At 42.7% G+C, this 12961-nt stretch overlaps 1 protein-coding gene across 1 annotated transcript; it reads right to left on the reverse strand.

Moving 5' to 3' along the window:
* Positions 1-11320, reverse strand: LOC139379240 (F-box only protein 24-like). Its single transcript, XM_071122038.1, has 10 exons — positions 11237-11320; positions 11057-11137; positions 10627-10813; positions 9165-9436; positions 8617-8890; positions 7169-7327; positions 6881-7002; positions 4243-4374; positions 3951-4121; positions 1-464 (listed from the first exon to the last, which is right to left on the reverse strand). The coding sequence occupies exons 1-10, from the start codon at positions 11318-11320 to the stop codon at positions 135-137; spliced, it is 1812 nt and encodes a 603-aa protein (XP_070978139.1). The 3' UTR covers positions 1-134.
* Positions 11321-12961: the final 1641 nt, after the last annotated feature.

A 12961-nucleotide genomic window follows, 5' to 3' on the forward strand; every position in this document is an offset into this window, starting at 1 on the left:
CTGATGCTGCTGTTTTTATTAAGCAAAATAAAACATCAAATGTGGATGGAGTCTTTGGCCACAATTGTTTCATACAGCATTAAAAAAAAAACATTCTGTTAGGACAAAAAAAGTGGCATTGTTGGTGAATGTGGTTACGATTGGCTGCTGGGCTCGTCAGACACGGACCGGATGGCGATCAGCGCTTGGACCAGGAACTCCCTGTGGGCGGGGTTAATGGTCATGTGTCGCTGCACAGCCCAGCGGAGGATGTCCACCTTTCGCCTCAGACTCTCACACTCCCTCAGCTGGGCTAGTTGCCAGATCAGCCTCTCCCTCTCATCTCTCGCCACCTCACTTTCCTCCTCATCCTCCTCCTTTACAGGAGGGGGGCAGCGGAACAGCGGGGGCTCGGCGATGTCATGGCAACAGAGTAGGAAGAGGCAGTCCTTGGAGGCACAGAGAGAGCGGGCAGCACGGGGCACCTGGGGGAAGAGAGAAAGAGGACAGATACAATAGTTAAAGATGACAGTACCAAATATAGGTATTCTTCTTTGGCATTATGGCGTTCACACAGTTTGTGCATGCCGCCACCTACTGTGTAGGAGGAGTGTATGGTCGATCACGTTAGATTATTTTTATTTTTTAACTAACCCTCCACTATTTCATTTATTTATTTTTTTAACAGCTCATTCCACGTCTTTGACCCTAACTGATCTTACACCAGGCTGGGAGGACGGGAGGCTGGGAGGACGGGAGGCTGGGAGGCTGGGAGGCTGGGAGGCTGGGAGGATGGGAGGACGGGAGACTGGGAGGATGGGAGGACGGGAGGACGGGAGGGTGGGAGGACGGGAGGCTGGGAGGACGGGAGGACGGGAGGGTGGGAGGACGGGAGGCTGGGAGGACGGGAGGCTAGGAGGACGGGAGGCTGGGAGGATGGGAGGACGGGACTCTTTCGTTCAACACATAGTGTAACTCTTCCACAGTAAAACCTCGTACACCCGAGTACTTCTCTACAGCTGGCACCACAACATCTAGTTTCTGTCATTTATGTTTCATTTCTGCAGTACAGTTGATATGCTAAGAAGCCAACCTTGCTGAAGCACAAATTATATCACTCTGTATTGGCCTAGGCAAAACTACTCACCCTTGACCCATCATCCTCTACTCTCTTCACTGCCTCAGCATATGTGAACATCTGTTCTACTCTGACCCTGCCAACCTCAACCTGTCTCTCTCGCACCAGGCACTGATCCCCAGCAACATGGGTATCCCCACAATTGACACACACTGTTTCCCCCCACCCCCCGATACAACACATTCCTTTGTCCCATACCCTCCTGCACACTTCTCACATCTTGGAATGTCCCTCCTCCACACTGCTGCAACATGACCATGAGCTTGGCATCTGAAACACCTCAGTGGGTTCGGCACAAAAGCTCTCATTGGAATAACTGACATTTCCTATCATGACTTGGTCAAGTAAATACTCCGCTTCAAAACTCAAAAGGACTATAACGGCGTCTTCTCAGTTTCACTATGCTTGCCAAACAGCAGGTGTCACAGACACAGGGAATCTTCCACTTTAGTTGCACCACCTCAACACTTAATTCCACCCCAGTGATCACTCCTTTCAAAGGCGCCCTGCTCCGGAGAAGTCACAGGTTTTGTCCTGAGGCCTGTGATGTGAAGTGCCCGCTCCCTCTGGGCCTAAGAAACACCAAGTCGAATTCAAGCTACCTTCACCGATTTGAACAGTATCCACATTCTTTTCTACCCAGCCTGAGACTACATATGGGTCAGTCAAAATGTAGGGATCCACTTTCTACAAAAGTTCCACTCCCACTGGGCAAGAATCATCCTTTGCATGACCATAGGGGAGAGGTTGGGACTCTGAGGTCTTCTCCACACCTCCCACCGCAGGTACAGTGATTCATCCTCATTCTTATCAGGTTAAATTTCTGAGACAGCAGAATACAGTTTGTACTCAACATTCTTCCTCAACACACATCTTCCCTCTGCACTGGGCTCTTCTCCTTCTTCCTCGCTGTCCATAACCACGTTTATCCATTCACCTTGCTCATGCAGAGCCTTCATCCGCTGTATTGTTTGCAGATCAAACACTGATGGCCTTTCTCCAATACTCAACATCTGTTCCTGAGCACAATTTACTAGTCTGGGTATCTCTGGCCTCTCCATGCTTCCAATTTACCATCTCTGGCCTCTCCATGCCCCCAAATTACCATGCCTGGTTATCTCTTGCCTCTCCATGCCACCCAAATTACCATGCCTGGCTATGTCTGGCCTCTCCAAGCTCGCAAAATGTGAGCTACTCTGCATCAAAGAGCAGCGTCCGTCCCACTCCTCCTGTCGCAGTGCCTGATGGTCAATCCCAAACATAGGTTTATAGCTAGCTAGGTACAGTTGAAGTCAGAAGTTTACATACACCTTAGCCAAATACATTTAAATTCAGTTTTTCACAATTCCTGACATTTAATCCAAGTAACAATTCCCTGTCTTAGGTCAGTTAGGATCACCACTTTATTTTAAGAATGTGAAATGTCAGAATAATAGTAGAGAGAATTATTTATTTCAGCTTTTATTTCTTTCATCACATTCCCAGTGGGTCAGAAGTTTACATACACTCAATTAGTATTTGGTAGCATTGCCTTTAAATTGTGTAACTTGGGTCAAACATGTCGTGTAGCCTTCCACAAGCTTCCCACAATAAGTTGGGTGAACTTTGGCCCATTCCTCCTGACAGAGCTGGTGTAACTGAGGCAGGTTTGTAGGCCTCCTTGCTCGCACACGCTTTTTCAGTTCTGCCCACACATTTTTTATGGGATTGAGGTCAGGGCTTTCTGATGGCCACTCCAATACCTTGACTTTGTTGTCCTTAAGCCATTTTGCCACAACTTTGGAAGTATGCTTGGGGTCATTATCCATTTGGAAGACCCATTTGCGACCAAGCTTTAACTTCCTGACTGATGTCTTGAGATGTTGCTTCAATATATCCACATAATTTTCCTGCCTCATGATGCCATCTATTTTGTGAAGCGCACCAGACCCTCCTGCAGCAAAGCACCCCCACGACATGATGCTGCCCCCACCGTGCTTCATGGTTGGAATGGTGTTCTTCGGCTTGCAAGCCTCCCCCTTTTTCCTCCAAACATAAAGATGGTCATTATGGCCAAACAGTTCCATTTTTGTTTCATCAGACCAGAGGACATTTCTCCAAAAAGTACGATCTTTGTCCCCATGTGCAGTTGCAAACCGTAGTCTGGCTTTTTTGTGGTGGTTTTGGAGCAGTGGCTTCTTCCTTGCTAAGAGGCCTTTCAGGTTATGTCGATATAGGACTTGTTTTACTGTGGATACTTTTGTACCTGTTTCCTCCAGCATCTTCACAAGGTCCTTTGCTGTTGTTTAGGGATTGATTTGCACTTTTTGCACCAAAGTACGTTCATCTCTAGGAGACAGAACACGTCTCCTTCCTGAGCGGTATGACGGCTGCGTGGTCCCATGGTGTTTATACTTGCATACTATTGTTTGTACAGATGAACGTGGTACCTTCAGGCGTTTGGAAATTGCTCCCAAGGATGAACCAGACTTGTGGTGGTCTACAATTTTTTTCTGAGGTCTCAGCTGATTTCTTTTGATTTTCCCATGATGTCAAGCAAAGAGGCACTGAGTTTGAAGGTAGGGCTTGAAATACATCCACATGTACACCTCCAATTGACTCAAAAGATGTCAATTAGCCTGTGACTCCAACCTAAGTGTATGTAAACTTCCAACTTCAACTGTAATTAACCAATCAAACAGCTAGAAAATTAACCAATCCGACACCTAGATTATTAACCAATCCGACAGCTAGATAATTAACCAATCCGACAGCAAGAAAATTAACCAATCCAACAGCTAGATAATTAACCAATCAAATGTCCGGAATGAGATTACAAAGAGTGCAGCTTTACTTTGATGTTCAGTTTGATGAACACAGCGCTTCCCTTGGAGCAGCCGGGCAGTCGGCGGCCTCCTCCACAGCCACAGCCCTGTACTTCCTTCACTCCAGACTCCCCTTGCAGCAGGGCGAGCGAGTGGTTCAGTCCACACCACACCTCCACTGGAGTCATGGACAGTACCACCTACAAAAGGGGAGAGGGGGAATTGTTACCTGATGGATTTTGATATTACGGTGTAGAGAAATGTAGTTTCAACTGGAAACTGGACAGAAAGGTGTATAAGGGAGGAAGCACAGACACACACCTCCGTGGGTTCGCCGCGGTCTATCTTGTCTCCTGTGCCAAGCTGTCCGTAGCGGTTGCTGCCCTGCATGAAGACTCGGCCACAATCGTCCAGCAGGCACAAGTGGCTCAGTCCCAGAGAGCACTTCACCACCTAGCAGAGGTCAAAGGTAACTCCGTTGTAGGTTTGAATCCTGCATGCATGGACCATATATACTAATATACCATATATACTAATATACCATATATACTAATATACCATATATACTAATAGACCATATATACTAATAGACCATATATACTAATATACCATATATACTAATATACCATATATACTAATATACCATATGTACTAATATACCATATATACTAATAGACCATATATACTAATAGACCATATGTACTAATATACCATATATACTAATATACCATATATACTAATAGACCATATATACTAATATACCATATATACTAATAGACCATATATACTAATATACCATATATATACTAATAGACCATATATATCATATATACTCATATACCATAAATACTAATATACCATATATACCATATATACTAATATACCATATATATACTAATAGACCATATATACTAATAGACCATATATACTAATAGACCATATATACTAATATACCATATATACTAATATACCATATATACTAATAGACCATATATACTAATAGACCATATGTACTAATATACCATATATACTAATATACCATATGTACTAATATACCATATATACTAATAGACCATATATACTAATAGACCATATATACTAATATACCATATGTACTAATATACCATATATACTAATATACCATATATACTAATATACCATATATACTAATAGACCATACATACTAATATACCATATATATACTAATAGACCATATATACCATATATACTAATATACCATAAATACTAATATACCATATATACCATATATACTAATATACCATATATATACTAATAGACCATATATACTAATAGACCATATATACTAATATACCATATATACTAATATACCATATATATACTAATAGACCATATATACTAATAGACCATATATACTAATATACCATATATACTAATAGACCATATATACTAATATACCATATATATACTAATAGACCATATATACCATATATACTAATATACCATAAATACTAATATACCATATATACTAATATACCATATATATACTAATAGACCATATATACTAATAGACCATATATACTAATATACCATATATACTAATATACCATATATATACTAATATACCATATATACTAATATACCATATATACTAATATACCATATATACTAATATACCATATATACTAATATACCATATATATACTAATAGACCATATATACCATATATACTAATATACCATATATACTAATAGACTATATATACTAATATACCATATGTACTAATATACCATATATACTAATAGACTATATATACTAATATACCATATGTACTAATATACCATATATACTAATATACCATATGTACTAATATACCATATATACTAATATACCATATATACTAATAGACTATATATACTAATATACCATATGTACTAATATACCATATATACTAATATACCATATATATACTAATAGACCATATATACCATATGTACTAATATACCATATGTACTAATATACCATATATACTAATAGACCATATATACTAATATACCATATATATATACTAATAGACCATATATACCATATATACTAATATACCATATATACTAATAGACCATATATACTAATATACCATATATACTAATATACCATATATACTAATAGACTATATATACTAATATACCATATGTACTAATATACCATATGTACTAATATACCATATATACTAATATACCATATATACTAATAGACTATATATACTAATATACCATATGTACTAATATACCATATATACTAATATACCATATATACCATATGTACTAATATACCATATGTACTAATATACCATATATACTAATAGACCATATATACTAATATACCATATATATACTAATAGACCATATATACCATATATACTAATATACTATATATACTAATAGACCATATATACTAATATACCATATATATACTAATAGACCATATATACCATATATACTAATATACCATATATACTAATAGACTATATATACTAATAGACCATATATACTAATATACCATATATACTAATATACCATATATACTAATATACCACGTATACTAATTTTACATATATACAAATATACCATATATACAAAAATACCGTATATACTAATATACCATTTATACAAATATACCATATATACTAATAGACCATATATACCATATATACAAATATACCGTATATACTAATATACCATTTATACAAATATACCATATATATACTAATATACCATGTATACTACACAAAGGTGCTATCTAGAACCTTAAAAGGTTATTTGGCTGTCCCCGTAGGATAACAAAAGTGTTCTACCTGAAACCCAAAACTGTTCTGCCTGGAATATCCTCTGGCGACAGCTGAGGAACCCTTATCAGAACCATTTTCTCTAAGAGTGTACCTGTGGACAAACGTGTGTTTGGTGGAAATGTGTCTCTGCACCTTGTAGGGCAGGGAGAGCGGCAGAGGGGTGTGGATGTCATGGGGATCGTAACCCTGCTGGGTCCCAATGAACTGACGATACACACCAACGGAGTGCACCTCCAAATAGACTGAACCCTCACCTGAGAAAGAGAGAAAGGGATTTATGACACATTTTTATACCAGCATGGATGGAAAACCTCAACGTAAGAAGCATTGTTGAACGCAGAAACTGTCATATACTGAACTCAAGCTTCTTTTCAATGGAGTTTTCACAGAAAACAATGCTAACTGTGCTGTGATATTTACCTGTGAGGTAGAGGATGCTGCTGTAGCTGGAATGGACCTGAGCGATGGGCAGGTGAGGCAGAGAGATGCTGATCTTCTTCAGAGCCAGCTGCACGGTGTAGGAACGGGGCGTGTTCAACAGGGTCTCATTCACAGACAGAGAATAGACCTTCCCAGAATCTGAGGGTGGAAATGGAGAGATACAATTCAGAGAAACAAGTTGTTAATTTACTGGCTTTCATTTATATGTCAGGGACCTTGTAAACTATTTACAGTGTCTACGGAAAGTATTCAGACCCCTTGACTTTTCCTACATTTTGTTACATTACAGCCTTGTTCTAAAATGGATTACATAAAGGGGACTGGGAGACTAGTCAGGTTTGAAGAGGGAGGACTGGGAGACCAGTCAGGTTTGAAGAGGGAGGACTGGGAAACTAGTCAGGTTTGAAGAGGGAGGACTGGGAGACTAGTCAGGTTTGAAAAGGGGGGACTGGGAGACTAGTCAGGTTTGAAGAGGGAGGACTGGGAGACTAGTCAGGTTTGAAGAGGGAGGACTGGGAGACTAGTCAGGTTTGAAGAGGGGGGACTGGGAGACTAGTCAGGTTTGAAGAGGGGGGACTGGGAGACTAGTCAGGTTTGAAGAGGGAGGACTGGGAGACTAGTCAGGTTTGAAGAGGGAGGACTGGGAGACTAGTCAGGTTTGAAGAGGGGGGACTGGGAGACTAGTCAGTTTTAAATAGGGGGGACTGGGAGACTAGTCAGGATTATTTAGGGGGGACTGGGAGACTAGTCAGGATTATTTAGGGTGGACAGGGAGACTAGTCAGGATCAAGAGAAAGATGAACGGAGCAAAGTAAAGAGAGATCCTTGATGAAAAGCTGCTCCAGAGCGCTTTAGAACGACCCTAAGCACACAGCCAAGACAACGCAGGAGTGGCTTCGGGACAAGTCTCTGAATGTCCTTGAGTTGACACTTGAACCTGATCGAACATCTCTGGAGAGACCTGAAAATAGCTGTGCATTGACACTGCCCATCCAACCTGACAGAGCTTGAGAGGATCAGCAGAGAAGAATGGGAGAAACTCCCCAAATACAGGTGTGCCAAGCTTGTAGCGTCATACCCAAGAAGACTCGAGGCTGTAATCAATGCCAAAGGTGCTTCAAGTACTGAGTAAAGGGTCTGAATACTTATGTGAAAATGTGCAAAAAAAAATGTGTAGATTGATGAGGGGAAAAAACTATTTAATCAGTTTTAGAATAAGGCTGTAATGTAACAAAATGTGGAAAAAGTCAAGGGGTCTGAATACTTTTCGAATGCACTGTATATTTAAATCAAATGTAATCCCTGATGTTTAATTTATGGTGTGGCATTCAGTTGTAAAACTCCCCACATCAAACTTTCAATTGAAAATCCATTTGAATGGATTTTCAATCAACCAATCAGACCATCTGATGTTCAGAGACACTGACCAGTGAGCAGCAGCAGGACCCTGTTGACCTCGGAGCCGGTGAGGCGGAGCTGTATGAAGGTCAGGGAGGGATGAAAGGTCATCCGGAACACCCTCTGGCTGGTGTCCTGCTGGTACACTTCCACACAGTCACACCGCGGAGGGGTGAGAGGGGGGGCCGAGCCGGGGACGCCGGGCCAGCTGGGGGGTACGGCCTCTGCACCACTGTTAGCACGGCTCACCAGGACGTATATGTACTGACGGAAGGAGTTGTCGCTACGGGGATCCACGGCAAACTATGAATGGAGGAGCGAGAGAAACAGAGAGAGAGAGAGAGACAGAAAGAGAGAGAGAGAGAGAGAGAGAGAGAGAGAGAGAGAGAGAGAGTGTGTGTGTGTGTGTGGGGGGGGGGTTATAAAGTGTATAAAGTGTATAAAGTGTCCCACCCAATGAGCTACCCTCCACCTTCTTTCCTCTTACTTCAATACTAGCAATACCGGCTAGCTAAATAGCTTGAGAATTGATCATGCCCCCCCCCCCCCCCCCCCCCCCCCCCCCCCCCCCACTCACATCTTTGGCATTCTGACACAGCACAGTGTGGCGTGAGGCCCTCCTCCAAGTCATGTGACCGCGGAGCGATGATGTCGCGGCGTTGCGCAGCAGGAAGACGGTGCCCTGGTAGTCAAACAGCAGGAGGTGGTCGCGGGTTGGCAGGGACCTTCTGTAGCCCAGTGCCAGGGGAGGAACAACGGCCAGGGACACAGAGGGACCCCCGGACCTGCACCACTGGGGAGTCCGGGACCACCCACTGCCCAAACGCTGCATCTGGAGGCCCTGGGAGTCTGTGGGGAGTAGAGAGAAGGTCTTGAGTGGGACGGATTCAATAGATCATTGTTATATTTTGTTGATTTGATCTCATGTTTCATTTTCTGTTTTCTCAGGAGACGGTGTTTTCATATGTGATGGTATCATTCGTAGTGGTCAAAGGATGATGAACAAAAAATATAAACTCAACATGTAAAGTGTTGGTCCCATGTTTCATGAACTGAAATAAGAGATCTGAGAAATTTTCCATACGCCCAAAAAAACGTATTTCGCTGAAATTTTGTGCACAAATTTGTTAACATCCCTGTTAGTGAACATTTCTCCTTTGTCAAGATAAACCATCCACCTGACAGGTGTAGTATATCAAGAAGCTGATTAAACAGCATGATCATTACACAGGTGCACCTTGTGCTGGGGACAATAAACGGCCACTCCAACGTTGTTTTAGAGAATTTGTCAGTACGTCCAACCGGCCTAACAACCGCAGACCACGTGTATGGTGTGGTGTGGGCGAGCGGTTTGCTAATGTCAACGTTATGAACAGAGTGCCCCATGCTGGTGGTGGGGTTATGATATGGGCTGGCATAAGCTACGGATAATGAACACAATTGCATTTTATCAATGGTAATTTGAATGCACAGAGATACCGTGACGAGATCCTGAGGCCCGTTGTTGTGTCATTTATCCACCACCATCACCTCATGTTTCAGCCTGATAATGCACAGCCCCATGTCGCAAGGACCTGTACACAATTCCTGGAAGCTGACAATGTCCCAGTTCTTCCATGGCCTGCATACTCACTAGACATGTCACCCCACTGAGCCTGTTTGGGATGCTCTGGATCAACGTGTATGACAGTGTTCCAGTTCCCGCCAATACCCAGCAACTTCGCACAGCCATTGAAGAGGAGTGGGACAACATTCCACAGGCCACAATCAACAGCCTGATCAACTCAATGTGAAGGAGATGTGTTGCTCTGCATGAGGCAAATGGTGGTATATCTGTATTCCCAGTCATGTGAAATCCATAGATTAGGGCCTACATGAATTTATTTCAATTGACTGATTTCCTTATATGAACTGTAACTCAGTAAATTGTTTGAAATGGTTGCATGTTGCGTTTTATATGTTATTTCAGTGTATATTCAAACATAGCACAATCCATTTGATTAAAGTACAACAGACTCTGTCTCTCCCTCTATTCTTACATTTCAAGATGGCTGTTCTTCGCCAGTCGTTGGGCGGGGCAGCGGAAGGCTGCTGCGTCCCCGTTGCCTGGCGATGGCAGAGCCGTCTCCAGAGGGAGGAGCTTAGGCTCAGCTGGTGGTAGGTGCTGCAAGTGGCTCCAAAGGCGATGACGTCACTGACTGACACTCTGGACAGAATCTCTTCCAGCTTGGGTGTGATTGGTTGGAGATCGAGATCAGTTTATGAGCAGAGACACAGCAGAGACCATCATAGCACAATGTTCAAATCCATGTTCTGACAGTGGTTAGTTAGATTGACGGTTTACGTAACAAATGAAACAACGAGAAAGTTACACTTCCTGTATGTGATCAAATGTGTGCATTAGGTCTAGCTTTGCACTTGACCATTTTAAATGATACTCTACCACACAGTGTGATGTGGTTATCTCACCAGCTCAGGTGGCAAAGAGCGAATAGTGATACAGTGTTCTACAGCATCCTCAGTTGGTGGGTTAGTCCTTCTCTTCTTTGGCTTGAAACATAGAAGCACACATTTTCACTTTTCTTTTTTTTTACAATATTCTATCTCTGGTGTTTCCCTTTCAGAAATACTGTACTTATCTCAACGTACCTTAGGTGGCGCCTCAGCTCTGTCGTATCCACACGCAAAGTTGGAACGGAGCTTTCCGGCCTCTTTATTTGGCCTCTCATCCATTTCTTATTAAAAAATGTTTGGATTTTATCTTTTAAAAATATTAAGCGGTTCCTCCTTCGCATGTGTGCAAATATTTGAAGTACATTTTTCAGAATGTCTGTTCTTTTGAGCCAGTGTTCTAGAAGTCGTCACGGTGAACTTTGTTTTGGAATCATAAGCTATTGTTGCGTGATTGTAGAACTTTGGTGATCACCCATTGTGACGACTCATTCTGTTTCCTTCCGAACCAGTGGATCCTAAACTTTGACTTATTGTGTACCCCTAATAAGCCATATTATCTCACTTACATGTCCCTTTGGCAACACATTTGCAAGCCGACGCCTTCCTGATAATTCCCAATATATTCATCCATTATACATACACTCAGTTGATAGAAAAGGAAATCAATTGATAGTTATATATATAAAAAAACAAGATTCAACAACTGAGACATAAATTGAACAAGTTCCACAGACATGTGACTAACAGAAATGGAATAATGTGTCCCTGAACAAAGGGGGGGTCAAAATCAAAAGTAACAGTCAGTATCTAATGTGGCCACCAGCTGCATTAAGTACTGCAGTGCGTCTCCTCCTCATGGACTGCACCAGATTTGCCAGTTCTTGCTGTGAGATGTTACCCCACTCTTCCACCAAGGCACCTGCAAGTTCCCGGACATTTCTGTGGGGAATGGCCCTAGCCCTCACCCTCCGATCCAACACGTCCCAGACGTGCTCAATGGGATTGAGATCCGGGCTCTTCGCTGGCCATGGCAGAGCACTGACATTCCTGTCTTGCAGGAAATCACACACAGAACAAGCAGTATGGCTGGTGGCATTGTCATGCTGGAGGGTCATGTCAGGATGAGCCTGCAGAAAGGGAACCACATGAAGGAGGAGGAGGTCGTCCCTGTAGCGCACAGCGTTGAGATTGCCTGCAATCACAACAAGCTCAGTCCGATGATCCTGTGACCCACCTCCCCAGACCATGATGGACCACCTCCGCTTCAGAGTACAGGCCATGGTGTATCGCTCATTCCTTCGACGATGAACATGAATCCGACAATCACCCTTGGTGAGACAAAACCGTGACTCGTCAGTGAAGAGCACTTTTTGCCAGTCCTGTCTGGTCCAGCGACGGTGGGTTTGTGCCCACAGACGACGTTGTTGCCAGTGACATCTGGTGAGGAACTGCCTTACAACAGGCCTACAAGCCCTCAGTCCAGCCTCTCTCAGCCTATTGGGGACAGTCTGAGCACTGATGGAGGGATTGTGTGTTCCTGGTGTAACTCAGACAGTTGTTGTTGCCATCCTGTACCTGTCCCGCAGGTGTGATGTTCGGATGTACCAATCCTGTGCAGGGGTTACACGTGGCCTGCCACTGCGAGGACGATCAGCTGTCTGTCCTGTCTCCCTGTAGCGCTGTCTTAGGCGTCTCACAGTACGGACATTGCAATTTATTGCCCTGGCCACATCTGCAGTCCTCATGCCTCCTTGCAGCATGCCTAAAGCACGTTCACGCAGATGAGCAGGGCGCCTGGGCATCTTTCTTTTGTTGTTTTTCAGAGTCAATAGAAAGGACTCTTTTGTGTCCTAAGTTTTCATAACTGTGACCTTAATTGCCTACCGTCTGTAAGCTGTTAGTGTCCTTCTTGATACTACC

This window comes from Oncorhynchus clarkii, chromosome 21 (genome assembly GCF_045791955.1).
Source record: "Oncorhynchus clarkii lewisi isolate Uvic-CL-2024 chromosome 21, UVic_Ocla_1.0, whole genome shotgun sequence".
NCBI classification, from domain to species: domain Eukaryota; kingdom Metazoa; phylum Chordata; class Actinopteri; order Salmoniformes; family Salmonidae; genus Oncorhynchus; species Oncorhynchus clarkii.